This window comes from Taurulus bubalis (assembly GCF_910589615.1).
Source record: "Taurulus bubalis genome assembly, chromosome: 7".
Classification (NCBI taxonomy): domain Eukaryota; kingdom Metazoa; phylum Chordata; class Actinopteri; order Perciformes; family Cottidae; genus Taurulus; species Taurulus bubalis.
Genome location: NC_136595.1, coordinates 9,905,934 through 9,923,358, shown reverse-complemented (window position 1 = coordinate 9,923,358; position 17,425 = coordinate 9,905,934). Strand labels below are relative to the sequence as shown.

Genomic DNA, 17,425 nt, shown 5'->3' with positions numbered 1-17,425 from the left:
TACTCCTCACATTTAAAACATCAGGGGGCAGAGCCCTTTCCTGTATGACCTCCTCCCTTCTGAACGAGTTTCCTGTCATTGTCAGGGGAACAGACACTGTGTCAGTATTTACGGTCCGATTCAAAACCCATTTAGGAAATCTGACAATGACTTACCAGCCATGCCTTTCACTTTCTAAATCTCCCTGCGCTGCTGTCTTGTATTTACTGTGCTGTGGACTCAGAGGAGGAAGGGACACCTAGCCTACTTCCAAGGTGCATGGAGAAAGAGAGACTGTATTTCATGTAGTCTGTGAGCTATGAAGGAAAGAGTACAAATGTTTTACAATTGCCCCACAGCGGAGTAATGCATAACCTATTGTGTGTTTGCTTTGAGGAGTGAAATAACATTGTTTCACATCACAATGAAATGTCTTTTGTCTATGCAAGACTGCAAATATTTTCAGTCAACCACTTTTTGGGTCTCAGAAACACCAACCACAACAACGTTCCACAGGCTTCTGCTATTCAAACCTCTTTTGCAGCACACTTTAAATCCCAAAATGTTTTGCCCATGGCTCCATCTTGTGGCCAAAGGGCGTAAATGACCATGATGATCTTATCTGAAGTCTTTTCATTTATGAGCAAAAAATATTGGGTGTTTTCCAAAGCAATGTTTTTCAAGCCTCTTTGATTTATTAATTGTTTTTTTTTTCTATTGTGGTTACAGAAAATAGTGTATATTCCCAACATTCACCAAGCGTTAAAGTATTTTTGTATTCTTCAATGTGTTTGTTTACTGTCAGTGTAAGCCTAAATGTGCTGAAATTATATATTGACATTTAATTCATGGGGAGGCTACTAGGAAATCTAATATTAAATTATGATCAAAATGACCTGCGTTGCAGAATGCATTGGAGGATCTGTGCTCATCAATGTTGTATTTCGCATTAGCTGGTTTCACCAATCTTGACTTATATTGTGACGATTACATAAGAGTTTTGTAAATCCACTCCACTGTCCTCGCCATCGTGGGTGATCATGTTTTCTTCAAGTTGTGTTCCACCATGAGCAAAAAGCAGGATTTCCTCCGTATTTCCAGCTCACAGGAAGTAAACGCATGCCTCATTCCGGTTACCCTGGGAAAGTGCACAACACCCCAATTCATTGAAATACTGTGAACTCTACATGCAATACTAAAAAGCACTATTCCTCAAACATGTGTGATTCTACACGCTCGTTCGAACATTTCGCATTTCCCGACTTATCACACAAACATTGTAGTGATTTTCCAGCCGGTAACTTCAATGTGTTCAGTGAAACTAAGTTTTCCGCTTCTGGCTCAGCACGTGAAGACACCACTCCGCCCACGTCAAGTCTTCCGCTTCTGCCGACTCACACATTCTCCCTCCGCTGTCTGCCCCGCACGCGGAGGCACCCAAACGAGTGACATTATTTACTGGAGGGTCGGTGACTCTGCACCGATCAGTCAGTATTCGTACCAATCGATAATACTCCAGGATCCACCCATGCCATCGAGTTGCTATTTTGTTTGGAAGAAGTCAACAAAAATGTTTATTTAATGCTTTAAGAAAGAAAAGAAAAAACGGGTAGCTACACATTAGCAGGAAACGTAGTGGGTTGCTTTTTTGTTGTTGTTGCAAGAAACTAAATGTTTCAGGCGCCCTTTTCCTGCAGAAAAGCAACGCGTAACACGTGCAGTTAGTGTTTTGACCAATCAGTTCTAGAGCCGCGAGACAGGGGTATAAATTGGAGGCAGTTGCCGTAGAGACGTCTGCAACTGAAGAGTTGAACGCAAGAGCCCGCGGTATCTCGTCAGGTAATGCTAGCACGACAACATTATTGTTCACGACATGCCCTGTTTTCCAAACGCAAACTCCTGTTGCTGGTGTTGACATACTGCCGTGCAAAACATTTGTCAACGCCGTCATAAATTGGCAACGAGCCCGTAAGGTGAACCCAACGGCTAGCTAACGCTAAGCTAACACTGGTTAGGTGCTAGCGTAAAGTGATTCGTGCCGGCCTTATTGAGGTAAATAAAATAAACTCGTACAGCTGTTGCAAGTGTGAACCACTTAGCCGTTGCCAAGATAACTTATTATATTATGGTTATTTCCGTTCCGACTGGCAGTTAGCGGTAGCTGGCGCGCAGGCTGATTTGGTCAAAGTCGCCTGGCAACGTTAGCATTTAGCTAGCTGGTCACATATCTTAACGTTAGCTCACTAACTGACGTGACTGCGCGGGTCAACATTCCGTCCTTCATATATAACTAGTCGGACGAAATATAATGTACAGCTACAGTTTTTCTATTTTTTTTTAAATCTTTTTTTTTCTTTTTAAAAGAAGCGTTAAAAACGTAATGCCCTCTAGTTCGCGTTAACGGGCTGTCGGCTATGTGGGAGTCAGTCGGCTAACCCAAGTTGCTAAAGTACCGGGTGGGCGTGATGATGGCTTCACGTGTTGGCCAGAGCACTGTCAACAGCGCAGCATGCGGCCCTGCTTTGGGTTCGAGGGTTTCCGTAGTATATCTTTTTAAGTTATGGTTCAGTTTGGTTTGGCACTGGCGGATTCACTCATGTATTCAGGGCAGACCTGAATGCAACACGCTGTGTCTGCAGTAATGGTAGTTATTTATTGTGAGGGGTCGATGGGAAGCAGGATACGTTTTAAAAGACAGTCTTATGGATCTCGTTTGCTTCTGACTGGTCTGCTATGTCCTGGTTGGTAATGTAAATGTCATTCCAGATTATTAGGTTTGTATTAAAATGCTGGACACATTGTTTTTTCAAGCGGTGGGTAGTTTTGATGTCTGAATGCTTAAACAACATAATCAGAGCATTGTGAATGTGTGTGTGATTAAATCTTCACTGTGGCTTGTTTCCATTGCCTTTTTAGCTTGGGGCATGTATCTGTGACGTCACATAAACTTTCTACATTTACTACAATATCCCTGATGCTTATTTTTTCTTAACAAAGTGTTGTCATAGCTTCTTTTGTCTACTAATTGCTATTTTACATTGTCCAGAGTCTGTTGAAGCTGACCTCTTGACTACAACATATATTTTGTAGCATCTATCATGATGTGTGCTGCAAGACAGGACCTTGATCCATTAGACAGTTTTTTTTTATGACATCATATTTGAGCAATTACACCGTCTTTGTTTGTTTGGAACAGTTAGCCTTACCATTATTCGATTGGAGACAAAGTCGAACATAATTTCTATTTACCAAGTTGCATTATGTTATCTTTGAATACTGGACAATAAGAGATTAACAGTTAAAAATAATTATACTAACCATTAAATGCATGGCAATTTGACCTAAACTGATTTTATTAGAATGCTTGAGTATGAGTACTTTATTAAATGAATTGACATTATTTCAAAATAATGTTTTCTGTGTGAAATAATTGTGAACATCGAATAGCATTTGACTCCCAATCTCGCATGACAAACTCATTAGCAGATCATTGTGACAGCAAGACGTGCAACACTGTGAGGAACTCGTCATTTAATCGCCGAAGTGTGGGTCACGTGCACCCAACAAAAGGACAGAACCATGATGCGCTGGACTTCACTGGAAATTATTCATGTATAAAAGTATTGTCTTGATTTGTCTTTTTAAAGAATAAAATGAAAATAAGAAACATAACTTGCAATGTAAACTTATTTGGTTTGGGTGTTAAAGCAAAAATATTTGTTATGTTTGACAAGACAATGTTTTCAATTTGCAGATTGAGAACCATGATTTTGTAGGTAGTAAAACTGGATTTCAGTCTTCAGTACAAATCTATTTGTTTTACAGGCCCTCTTCTTTTTGCTTTTCTTTTTTGGTCCTGCTCGGTTATTTGGATCCTTAATGTTGTTGTGGATGTTATATTTTAGGTGTGTTTTGAAAGTGCTGAGAACAAGATGTTTAATTGTTTTTGAAGCTCCTTTTGTCAATAAATCCTCAGTTTACAGAAGGCAGAAATACATTTGAACAATGTTTTTACATAATTACATACATGGCAGAGTTTGTTTATGGGTCTCTCTGTCTCTCAAATAATTGTTCGAAACATGGTTCTATTATTGGTTAGTTCTTGCTAAGCTACACTGTTGAATAGAGCACTTTCGGAGATATGCTCTAGGTGGGGGTGTTACCCATGTTTAGCAGGAAAGATGCTCCTGGGCATCCACTGCTCTTTGCGAGTGTTGCTGGCAATTCAAATATACCGTTGGTGTCATTTTATGATTCATTAGTTGTTGTTTTTTTTTAAAATGTGCTCAGATTAAAATAATTGGGGATTTGTTGATGTAATCTTTGAAGTTTTGTTGGTTATTTTTACCAAGTACCCGGTTTTCTGCATTTTATGCCATAATCAAACAGTGACTTTTTAATTTCATAGCCAGTGAGCAATATTAAGCATACTGTTATCAATAAGCCATTTTCTCAACATATTAGGCCTGAGAGGTGGTAATGAGTGACGTTTTCTTTTCTTCCCTTTTCTCTTTATTTCTTTCAAGCAGATTTACCAGCAGGCGTTTTGTGATGTTGTTACAGTCTCTCTCTCTCTCTCTCTCTCTCTCTCTCTCTCTCTCTCTCTCTATATATATATATATATATATATATATATATATATATATATATATATATATATGCGCGCGCAGGTGATCACATCCGAGCTGCTGGCTCGTTGATCCGCACTCTTGTCTCATGTTAAACTGGATTACGTATTAAGAGAGATGTTTCTTAAAGGTGTACCCAACTGAAATCTTGTGCTGCTAAATTCCACACAGTTTAACATCATATGAAACTAAATGACTATTTTTGTATGGCAGCTGGATGAACTTAAAATATATTCACAACTATATATCCTTTCGTGTGAAATTATTGTCAACAAACCCTATCGTAAAGACCAACAACTGTTTGACTTTCCTACCTGGAAATGGGTCACAAATCAACTTTTTAGTTTGTACGCATGCTGTGGCCTGAGGCCAGATTTCTCAGAAACACTTTCTTAAAATCTGGCTAAAAAATGTCCACAAAATGATAAACTGATTTAAATTTGGCAGCTCAAGGTCACTGTGACCTCACGTCGATACCATTTTCTAGGAAATCGCCGCAATGCCTTGAGCGAATTGCTTCAAATGTTGGCACGAATGTCGGCTTGGACTCAGTGATGAATTTATTAGATTTTGGTGGTCAAAAGTCACAGTGACCTTGACAAAAACATGTTTTTGGCCATAACCCAATTCATATGCTAATTATGACAATTTCACATTGACGTCTAATAGGATAAAATGATGACTTTTTGGACAGACATGGGTGTAAACTGCAACATGACTGTTAATGTCGTATGTGTACAGACTGTAAAAGCCCTCTGAGGCAAACTTGTTTTTCTTCTGCAAAATTAATTGAATTGAATAAGCACCTTTTGGTTTTATCACTGGATTATTTGGCGAACACAATATCCCCAAGGTATTAACTGCTACTAGCAGAATGTATCCAAATGTTATAATGAACTGTCAGCAGTCAAGTTGCTTTATGGGTAACGTAGCCACCAGATTCAAGGCAGAATAGGTTTCAGCACTGATGTTGTATTATGGAAAAACTGTGATTGAATTAATGACTTTTCCTCTTTTTTTTTTTTTTTTTTTTTTTTTACAAACTGTAATCCCAAATGTACATTTTTACTTACGCACTGGGAACTACTCTTCACTCCTTGTTTAGGATAAAGTGTGATGAACGCTAAGTTGCAGCAAAGCATACGACCGACTGTTTCCCCATTAATGGCCTTTGGACAACACAATGACTGATGTGAAAGTCCGCCCCACTGTTGGCGGGAACCCCCCTCCGCCAGAGGTTGTAAATCCCAAGAGTCCTGGACGTGTAACCAACCAGCTCCAGTACCTGGAGAAGGTGGTGATCAAAGCTTTATGGAGGCATAACTTTTCGTGGCCCTTTCGCCAGCCAGTTGATGCAGTGGCACTGCGTCTCCCAGTAAGTAATAAGATGGATATTGCAGCATCACAACCCACCTGTAAAATGTGTGTCATACTCGGTTGAAAGATATCATGTATTCATGCAAGCGTATTTGTTGTCTTTCAGGATTATTATACAATCGTAACAAAGCCTATGGACCTGACCACTATTAAGAAGCGTCTTCAGAACAAATACTACTGGCAAGCACTTCCGTGTATACAAGACTTCAAAACCATGTTCACCAACTGCTATGTGTACAATCGGGTAAGAGAATACTGTTAGTGGTGCTGTCTATCCCACCAACATGTTCATACAAACTGTCCATTAATAGAAATGCAATATTAGCTGTGAGGAAGTTTTGTAATGTAAAAGTAGGTCTGTGAACTGACATATCGTTCACTAATCCTAACTGTAATGCCGATGAGCAAATGTATACTCGCATGCCCAGAATTACTTTTTTTTTAATTGGCTTTTGCACAGCTGAGTGCGAAAGTGGCATAAGAATGCATGCTTCATGGAATGCTTTTATTTCATTATGATAAATGCATTTTCTTTCCACAGCCTGGAGATGACATTGTTTTTATGGCACAGACTCTGGAGAAGCTTTTTTTGCAGAAATTGTCCACAATGCCCAAGGACGAGTGTGACATTAGAGCAATCACTACAAAGGAACCAGTGAAAGGGAGAAAGACGAATGCAGGTATCATGCACATTAACACTCCCTGAAGATACTAAAGATGAGGTATGTCTGCTTGTGTATATACACACACATGTGTGTGTGTGTGTGTATATATATATGTATGTATGTATGTATGTATGTATGTATGTATGTATGTATGTATATATATATATGTATGAAGCTACCAGCATCTGTTGAAAAAAACAGTTCATATTCTAAAAAATTGCTGGTATATATGTTTTTTTGTGAGCCTTTTTTTTTAGGTAGCTAAAATACTACAGAAATATTGACCACTTATTGTAAGGCACAGTTTCTGAATACGGGCTATGTGCATTTCTCCATGGATTGAGCGTTTCCATACCTACAGGATTTACATAGCTCTTAGATCTGCTCTACAATAAATGAATAAAACGCCTTTAAAGATTTCACTTTTTACAATATGGGACCTTTAACTGCCCCAAACATATTGACATAGTTGAACCTATTAGGAATGTTTTTTGGATGTTAATTGTGCAGCCTAATTTCACAATTTGAAATAATAATAATATCCCATTCCTGTGAATGTATTCACTCTACCTGTTGTCATGCAGGCGCTATAAAGCAGAGATCCCATGTGTCAGAAGTTGTTCTCCAGCAGACTGTGATGGTCATTCCACCTGATATGAGTCAATACATTCCACCCGCCCAGCTCTCACAGATTGATGCAACAGTGAGTAGTTTATTGGTTTGTAAACAAACTGACTTTATACAATGAAATCAACTGTCTCTAAGGGTGTTTTTTTGGGCTAGATTATGTACTGTTTATGACCAGGTTTTGATGCTTGGCTTGTTATTTCAGTAAGAATAGAAACCCAAATATGTTGACATGAATATTCTAGTTGGATTTTTTATTTTTTTTTTATGCCCCAGACCAGTAGTAGCTCGTTCTGTGGTGGGATGGCTGAGGACACAAAACGCTGCATTTATACCAGACTACAATAAATGTTTTTTTCATGTTAGACACACATTGCATGAAACTAGTGAGACTGATTGTCTTCCACAAACTTGAGTCGGTCAGATTGCTAAATACTATTTGAACCACTATACTTTGAATCAAACTTTTAAATGTCAAAATGCTCAACAAATCGGGAATTTTTATGTATTGATTTACTGTTTGTGTGCAATCTTTTTTTCATTTCTTAATATCCAGATTAAAAAGGGTTTCAAGAGGAAAGCGGACATCATGACCTCCACCCCCCCGGTCATCACCGGTGGTGACGTATCCCTTGCTGAGGATCATTCAGCACCTTGCACGTTATTCTCCAGGAGAGGCAGTGGCCGGCCCATCAAACCTCCAAAGAAAGACTTACCTGCATTTGAGAGCAAGAAGATCCGACTGTCTGAGCAGCTCCGGTGCTGTAATGACATCCTGAAGGAGATGCTCTCAAAGAGACACTATGCATATGGTTGGCCCTTTTACACCCCCGTTGACGCGGTCACTTTTGGCTTGCACGACTACCATGAGATCATCAAACAACCTATGGACATGAGCACCATGAGGGTAGGATGATTAGGACACACATTACAACACTTCTATTCAGTATGAGTCCGATCAGTTTTATTATATAGTGTCATTTCCTCAGAGAAAAATGGATCAACGAGAGTATGCAAGCGCAAAGGAGTTTGCCGCTGATGTCCGACTGATGTTTTCCAACTGTTACAAATACAACCCACCAACACACGAGGTGGTCAACATGGCACGGAAACTGCAGGTATAGATTGTACTTTGTTTCCCACCAAAATGCATTTGGTGTCCTTAAGGCCTAATAAGTGTTCTGAATGTATTTTCCGCTGCATAAATCATCAGACACAATTCTCAGAAAACTTTGAAACATACATGATTTACATGCATGTGTAATGTATGTCCGTGCTTGCTAGCAGACTCCTTGCTTCCTGCCTTCTTTTTTTTGTGTTAGCACATTGCTCCGTCTCCTGGCGGTTTACCACCACCAACTGTTGATCAGCGGAATAGTATGAAACCGTCTGCAGGGACCGTACATCACATAGTACCCACATGTATTGCTACCAAAATGGAGACCCACCAGCAAAGAATTTTAGTTAAAAATGTAACAAATTCAAATAAACTAACATTATCAACATAATGTTAAGTAATTGCTCCATAATGCTACTAGTAGTCAGAAACTCCATAATACATTGTGTTTATTAGCAGGAATATTTAGAACACTTTTTGTTTTGCCTGCCTATACATGCTGTGAGTGGTCACGGTTTATTTGTAGGAAGCACTGTGCAAAATGGAATATGGATTGTGATTCAAGGCCATCCCTAAGTCGACACATTGACATCAATATTATCATTTCTGTTACCTCTACAATAACATTAGTGTTTGAATCAACAGGAAGTTTTCGAGGCCCGATATCTGAAGGTCCCTCAGGAAGGGAGTTGTCCCATACCTCTCCAGCGAGTTGACCATGGAAAAAAAGACAGAGGTCAGAGTTCAAGCTCTGAAAGCGAAAGCTCCTCAGAGGCAGAGAGTTCCTCCTCCGAGGAGGTGACCATGCAGCTGGCCAATCTGGAGGAGCAGGTTGCTATACATTCATGCCTGTAACCGTGCAAATGGCTTTTGAGAAGTTATTCTTTTCAGTGCATTTGACCTAATTGGTCCATTGATGACTGGCTTTTCAGTTGAAATCTGTCCAGGATGAGTTGAAGAGATTTACCCAAGAGCCCCAGATTAAAACCAAGAAGAAAGACAAGTTGAAAAAGGAAAAAAGAGCCAAAGAAAAGGATATCGCTCGACTAAAGCACAAGTCCTCAAAAAACAAGTCTGTTGTAGAAAAATTGGCCAACCGCAAGAGCTCTACTTTGTAAGTTTTAATATGGGTGATATTATTGTTGAACAAAGTATTCCACTCCGAAGGCTAACATTAGGTGTTTCTATATTCATGTCTAGGCATGGCAGCAGACACAATATTCATGGCGTGACTTCAACATGCAAGGATGACGTCGCATCATTACCGGTCACTTACCAGGAGAAAAAACAGTTGAAATTGGACATTGACAAGCTGCCCGGTGACAAACTGGGCAAGTTGGTGGCAATCATTCATGCCCGGGAGTCCTGCCTGCGAGATACTACTCTGGAGGAGATCGAGGTGGACTTTGAGGCGCTCAAGCCCTCCACACTGAGAGCCCTGCAGAGGTTCGTTGCAGCATGTCTGAGGAAGTGCAACAAGGACATTCGCAGTAAGTACAGCTCAAAGCGGCTTTGTTTAAAGCGGAACCTCGCCACAGACGCCACAGACGCCACACACCACAACTGCGATGCACAAGGAAATGCAGAGAGCTTTCCCTGGCGATGGTAGGCTTATTCAGCATTGTGCAAACTAATTTGGCTCAGGGTTTAAATATAATGGACATGCATATAAATGTAGTCCTGCACTTTAGCTTGAAGCTTTTCCTCTGCCTGCAAATAAAGTTTTTTTTTCCTTTTAATCAGATTTAAACTGTAATGTAAAATGTGCAATTAGGGACCGTGTCCAAAGCAATGTTGTTATTTATTTATTTTTTCCCGTTTGAAAATGCCCAGCTGGCGGTGCTTGAGAGCGCTATGTGATCGGACCGCTGAATAAAAAGTGACAGTTACAAATGCAGCGTTTTACCCAAAGTTGAAAATCTCGTAACTCTAGGCAACCAGGAAACGGCACTATCAGCACTCCTGTAGCAAAAAATGCAAACAACATGCTTTGGAGGGAGCAGCCCATGTCGGAGGGTGATTATCTCTTCTGTCCTGCAGAAAACAAGCCGGCGAAGCCCACAGGAGGTTTGCCGACTGGCAAACCGAAGGATGCTGGGACATCGCAGGTGGCCAGCAAAGAGCAGCACTTGATTCAGAAAAATAAGCCATTTGGTAAGATCTGAATTTAATTATTAATGTAATCGCCACAGTTACGCTTCCACATGTGACGCATTGAGTGTAAAATAAAAATTACCATTTTTTTTTCGTTAACAGCTAACATCATAGAAGCTCCTGATCTCAGTGAAAGCAGCAGCAGCTCTTCATCCAGCTCTGGCAGCAGCCGCAGCAGCAGTAGTCATTCTAGCACGTCCGATAGCAGTGACTCTGAATCAGGTTAGCTGCCCCTTTTTCTTGTAGTGGACATTAATGTATGTCTGCTTTGCGTCATCAGTGGCACTGATAAGTAAAGCCCATTGGAGAAGTAAGGAAAGGAAAACGCCAGTCTGACACTCGACCTGTTGTCAGAAGAAACCCAGAGTTCTATTTTGAGTTTTCCAACAAGTACATTTGAAACGGATGTTTCCATTTTGGAAGGGATTATGATGATTATACACGATGGCCTATAGAACAGTTTGCCTTTGAAAACACGTTTCTAAAGCATAGTCTATGACTAAAGTTTTTTTTATTTCTTTTTTGTGACAATGGAACCCAGTCAGCTTAGCTAAAGGTTATTTCCAATAACATGGCAAACAAAGTATTTGTTATTTTCGAACACACCCACTTTAAACTCAAATAAAGGCTGATCTTAACGCTACACAACCGTTCATGCGCTCACTGACCTCAATAGAAGTCTTGTCTGGGAAGCTTGTTCTCTCATCTTATCACCAACCACTTTATACAAGAACCCCCACTTTCTGTGCACCGGGTTTAAAAGCATGAAAACCCAGTGGGAAAGCATTTCACTATGGCGCTGTGACCAAACGGACAAAATCCACTGTTATATCCACTGAATTTGGGAAATATTCACAAATTCCCTTGACGAGTGATCTCACTGTAAAACGGGGTCCTCTCCGAGCAGCAGCCAAACTCCCTGCTATCTTCCCCGCCCCGCGGTGCCCTCACCCTGCCACCCCGCTCGGCTCTCCGCCAGTACCCACCGACGATGCCACCACGCTCACCCGACCAGGCGCGATGGAAAACAGGTCTGACGACGTGCTAGCAGCAAAAGCCCTAGCAGCTAGCGCTAGCTGCTAGCTTACTTGCACTAGCCGCTACTGAGCATAGTGGCATCGGGGTGAGAGGCGGGGCGGGGAGGACAGTAGGGAGTTTGACTCAGCTGCTAGCAGCAAGCACGAGCAGCAGCTGCTGCCACAATTTGTGGCTGCACTGTTTGAGCTCAAGTAAACAACACTGAAGCTTCAGCACGAAAATAAAGTGTTGTCAGCGCGAGCTGCAGCAGCTTGCTCCCCAACAACCACCGAAGGTAGCGGGACCAGCCCCGGCTCGACGTCCGTCTCGGGTAGCGGCAGTAGCAGCATTAACAGCGGCTTATAAACCGCTGCAGCTTGTTAATGATTAAATATAACTTTTTCTTTAAAGTTAGTAAATGCGGCTTATAAACGGGTGCACCTTATAACCCGAATTTTACGGTATTATTTTCTGTTGTCCTATTGGAACACAAGGGCAAGAAATAATTGTTAGAACTTTTAAAAGTATGACAGACAAAAAGGGATCATTATTAGTTGGGGGTTTGGGTGACGTGTGTGTAGCAGGTGAGTTGTGTTCACATATAAATGTTATAGGGAATTTCTAAACAAACATGTTTTAATACAAAATGTATCCACATCTTCAAGTGTAAATCCTAATATACAATATGTAGATATCTCTTTACCTATTTATTTTGTTTGGAAATAGTTGTTTGTTTGTGAAACCTAATCATTAAAAATCATGTGTACTTTGTATTTTGACAATGGTCCTGTCAGGTAATTGTCATGTTATATCCATATATCCGTACACATTACTGATGAAATATTCTGACGACATGTTTTTCAGTGCCAAAACCAAAGAAGACAAAAAGTAAAGACTCTTGCCAAAAGGTGAAGGCGAAGGTAAACTCAGCATTTGCTTGCTGTAGTCAAGAGTGTCACAGTGAGAGCGCCTCACTGGTCAGCATGAAAAGTAAGAAATTAAATTTCTCCTTAACTCAAAGGGGACCCTCGGTGCCTCTGGCAAGCAGATATCGGAGGCGAGTTACCAGCCCTCTCCTGCCACGCAGTCATCGGTGACGGAAACCAAATGCCACCCAACGCACCGCAACGTAGACCTGACCTGTGATGAGCTGACTATATCTCCCCCAGGTACTGCTTGCATTCCTCCTTCATGTCCCTCAACTAAGGGGGAATAAAGATTTGTCACACTAAAAAAATACACTTATTGCAATTAACTGGATCTTTCTGTTTAGTATACATCTTTTTTTTTTTTTTTCCTTTCAGAAATGCTTCAATGTGATATACCGTTAAGACTGTTTTAAATAGTTATTTAAATAGTTTAAATAGTTATTTAATATTAACAATTTACACTCGTATTAGTGTTTTTATTAATTTTTGGGTTTTAATTCAGCGTTATCCCTGTTCTCGCTTTGAACCGGTCTAAGCAGGAGAGTTAAGGTCCAGTCGGTTACCGGCCCTAGTGCGCTCCATCTCATTAACTGTACACTAGCTCTTGCTCTAAGTCGTATGAAGGCACAGTCGTTCCTTGCCTCTCGCGTGGTTGCTTGCCTCTCCATGTGTTGAATATCAATATCTGCCCTTTGCTGTTTGACAGATCTGTCTGCCCTTTTATCCCCCATGGCATCTCCGGATGTTTTGCTGGACTGGAATGCCACCAGATTTGAGGTACTTCTAATGAAAATAAATCTTGTGACGCAATCTTCTTGTGATGAATCTTGTTCCGAACAATAACGACCTGTGTATCGATGAGATCATACAAGTCAGTTAATCTACTGCTAAAGTTCTATGTGTCCTTTCTGCCTTACTGCTGACCTATTGTATCATTTTACAGTGTGATTTAACCTCAAAAGCAACACATCCTGTTAGCTATTCACGTTTCTTTCACGCTTTATCGTACGCCAGACCAAGCTGCATCTACAGAGGCCTACCTTGGCTGTGCTTACAGAGCAAAAAAACAACAACAAAAAATGTCATCAGCCCGTTCTGTTTTCATAGTAGATCAACAGAAAGTCCCAGATCAGGTGCATCACAGTTGCCTCATATTACATAGATAATCTTAAATTGTCGGAACCAAATGTGTTGCTCCTCATTTAACTACATTTCATTGTTACAGTACTTGTACTATGTACAATGACAATAAAGTTGAATCTGATCTGAATATAAATATATTGCCAAAATGTCTACAAATCCTTTTGCAGTGTTACTACTTCAGTGTGTAGTATCGGTATTCACTCTGTAACATTCAGTTTTTTCTAAAAACACAAAATTATAATTAAATGTACATTGTTTATGCTCCCAGACAGTTTTTTTTCCCCTCTTTGTAGACTATTCAAGGTATTCAGAATGAAGTAAAAACATTTATTCAAAAAAGCAACAGGACCTATAGTAGTACCACCCTATACTAAGTCTTCTTCACAGTTTCATATCATGGATCATTTTTATGATAATTGTAATGTTTGTTCGGTCTTTAATATTCTGAAATGTTACCTAAAGATTTTAAATCTTAAACCATATCTTTGCTATCCAGCAGGGCCCGGTGCTGTCCCCTCTGAGAGACAGCCCACTGCAGTGCAAAGAGGAGAGCAGGTCCAGTAAGTCCCCAGAAGACTGTTACTCTGAGATCACACTTTATTTGTAACTAATTCTTCAGCAGAACACTTATTTTTAAATGGATTGTGCCAGATTCCAGAAACCCTGAGGATTTCCCTGGCAGACGGCTGACCAATGTGCTTCACACCAACACAGCAAGTAACTCCGCCGGAGAGGGAAAAACCCCAATTCCCAAAAAGGTCAGCATTGTATACTATTACAAACAAGTGTTAACATCTTGTGGCGAATTCGCGGGCTCTTCAGAAGCTCCCATGAGCTTTAAGTCCTAATGTGGAAACAATATGGCTACAAAACAGTTGTATTGTTCAGAGCGTTTAAACAACGCGTTGATGGCTGTTTCCAGTGTTTGAGTGGAAACAAAGATGAAGGAAAAAGTTTAGTGGTACATTTCCTCAAACTACTAAAAGTACCAAAACATTTGCTGCTGTTGTTCGGACGTAAATTTCTATTTTTCAGACATTAGGGTTTTTTCCTGAACTGGTTGTGCCCCAATAAGGATGCAGTATATGTCGGTCAGTTTTTTCTGCCCCAAAGAGGCAGGTAATCTTTGAACGCGTCTTTAAAGCTGAACACAGTCAGCGCCCCCTGTTCCCACCTCTGTTTGAAACAGACACAAATAAATCTGGTGATTTGTCTTGTGTAGGAAATTGTTCTGAAAAATCCTGAGTCCTGGGCAAAACTGGGGCAGCAGCCGTTCACTGTGACGGCAATCAAGTCGTCAAAGGAGAGCTTCCAGAAGTTCCGCAAGGTGGCCATAAAAAAGGAGGAGCAAGACAAAGCCCTGAAGGGGAAACGGATGGAGGGCGGTGCGGAGACAGAGGCTCCTGAAAAGAGCAGGTATTCAGCGACTGCGTCAGACTTTTCTTTATATTTCTGTAAAAGACTTGGTGGGTGAATAAAAAATTAAGAGGAATCTTTCTGATCAACAAGGACATTCTCCCTCCCTCTAGCTTACCAGGCCCATGTAGAGCAGAAACCAATCCACAACCTGTCAAGGAAGATCCCGATTCGCCGGAGATCTTTGGCACCAAAGCCACCCTGGACGCTCCGAAAGACATGGAGCAGCAAAAGTCTCCCGCAGAAGCGCCGCCTCTCGCCACACAGTCCTTGGTGGACGGGGAGAGGGATCTGGCCCGCAGAAAGGAGCAAGAACGACGTAGGCGAGAGGCCGTGAGTTCCCTTCATCCATGTCCGGTGCCGGTGAAATGGCTTCTTTTCTCTTTTTTTACTACTGATTGTTAGATTAAAGATGTTTCTCTCTCTTTTCTAGATGTCTGGGATTGACATGACTATGCAGCGGGACATCATGACTTCATTTGAACTCAACCTGGACTAAAAGACTGCTGTGTGCGTTGTCTCGGTGAATAGCTCGAGCTGTTGGCTCTTTCTTGGCCACAAAAGACAACTTCAGCATCAACCGTATGTACGTCCTGGAGACAAGAAAACAAAACGTTTGGTTTGCATTTGAAATGGATGGTAAGCGTCTGCACTGATGCACTGTTGAGTTTGAGATGATCGGGGTGTCGCACTGTCAGAATTCCCCCCCGGACATTCTCTTTGAGGCGTGTTTTTCTGTTCTTTTTCTCCACATGTGGATGAGTCCTGCTGACAGTTTTGTATGACAAGCTAATTCATGCATTCATACACTTTAGTTCAAACTTTGCCGTCTTGTTTGTTGAAATGTGCAGTGTTGTTTCGTTCTTCTGCTACATGATGCCCTTTGGTGAACCCTTACCACCAGTCTTCATATCTATTCAATGTAGACAAAACACTTGTTTTACTTGTTTACGGCACAATGCACGTATTACTTTTTTTTTTTTATTTCTTTTTTACATTGCACAAAAGTAAAAACAAATTTTGAATGAAAGGTTGGTAGGTCCTCCTCAACAGTTCCTAGTGTGGAACAGAAGTAAATAATCTCAGTTCCTGATTTGCCTGACTACTTGAAAATGCCATACATGCGTTAATTGTACACACACACACACACACACACACACACACTGCACTTTGTTGTTCATACAGTTCTGGCTGTTCCAAAGTGTATTTTGGAGATTATCAACATGTTCTGTATGTTACAGTTTGTATATGCTAAATAAATAAGAATGTATTTCTTTTTCTTTTTTTTTTACTCAAAATAATAAAGCTATTTCCACTAAGTGAGCGTAATCACTTCATGAATATATCCCTCTATCTATATATAGTTTTGTTTTGATCATTTAAATGATCCAGACTGCTGGTAGCTTGCAAAGGAAATTACAAGGCTGTCTTTGTCAACTCTATTTGAATTATTCATGTTTATAGTGTTGCTTATTAATGAATTCAGTTACATTTGCTTCATTTGGTCAGCTCTGTGGCTCCATGGTTGCTCATATACAAGAGAACAACAGTCTTCATCTGCACGTGAGGGATTACATTAATCTGAAATTGGTTAACTGGTTTACAGCATGCTGCCTCCACCTCAGGCTAAAAACATTGTTCTTTTTTAGATGTTGGGTTATACTTCACTTCCAAAAACATATCTTCTTTCAGACTATTGGAAAGGTCTTTGTCTACTTTTGTCTCGTAGCGTTCTACTGAAACCACGCCGAGGCAGCACCAATACCTTGTTTACATAATTAAACATACAATAAATAGAAAATGGGTGATCAACGGTGGAAGTTGCACGCGCCATATCTATACGTTTTAACCCCAGCTGTTCCCGCTGCCCGTCACGTGACGGCCACCTGCTAATTAAGGTCGCCTAGCAACCACTTACCGTGCCAGAACAGGTCGGTGAGAGATACGTCATCGACTAACAGGGGAACGACCAGCACGTGCACGCAGGTCTTTCTTTTGTTGCCACAACAGTAGCGCGCATCCCCGGTGCTTTGCAGGGTTATGTCTCTTTGCGGGCTTCCTCTCGTTCCCTTCAGACGCCACCCAGCGGCTCGCCGCCTTGTAGCGTCAACAACGCGTCTCCCGCTAAACGCGCCGCGGCACGCTGTCACACGCAAAGCGTGAAATCTGACGCGATGGTTCTCTCCACCGTCCCATTCAACCGTGTGTGTCGGGATCCTCCCTTCAGCCAGTCGTGAGTGTGTGCGCTGGCAACGACACAACGGCAGCGCTTTCAAAAACACCGAGGACGAGCGATTAACAAGCCAATCAAGAGGTAACTTGATCCGGGTTGATTGTTTTGTTCTTCTTTTTCCCGTCTGCGGCAATGTAAAG

General features: G+C 41.1%; 1 protein-coding gene across 1 annotated transcript; it reads left to right on the top strand.

Moving 5' to 3' along the window:
• Positions 1-5,790: 5,790 nt before the first annotated feature.
• Positions 5,791-15,799, top strand: brdt (bromodomain, testis-specific; the record flags this gene model as incomplete). Its single annotated transcript, XM_079221323.1, has 19 exons — positions 5,791-5,982; positions 6,091-6,228; positions 6,526-6,664; positions 7,234-7,352; positions 7,833-8,183; positions 8,266-8,394; positions 9,039-9,224; positions 9,326-9,507; positions 9,594-9,883; positions 10,434-10,547; positions 10,650-10,754; positions 12,429-12,484; positions 12,580-12,733; positions 13,200-13,270; positions 14,136-14,196; positions 14,288-14,394; positions 14,859-15,052; positions 15,166-15,385; positions 15,486-15,799. The coding sequence occupies 19 exons, from the start codon at positions 5,791-5,793 to the stop codon at positions 15,549-15,551; spliced, it is 2,874 nt and encodes a 957-aa protein (XP_079077449.1). The 3' UTR covers positions 15,552-15,799.
• Positions 15,800-17,425: the final 1,626 nt, after the last annotated feature.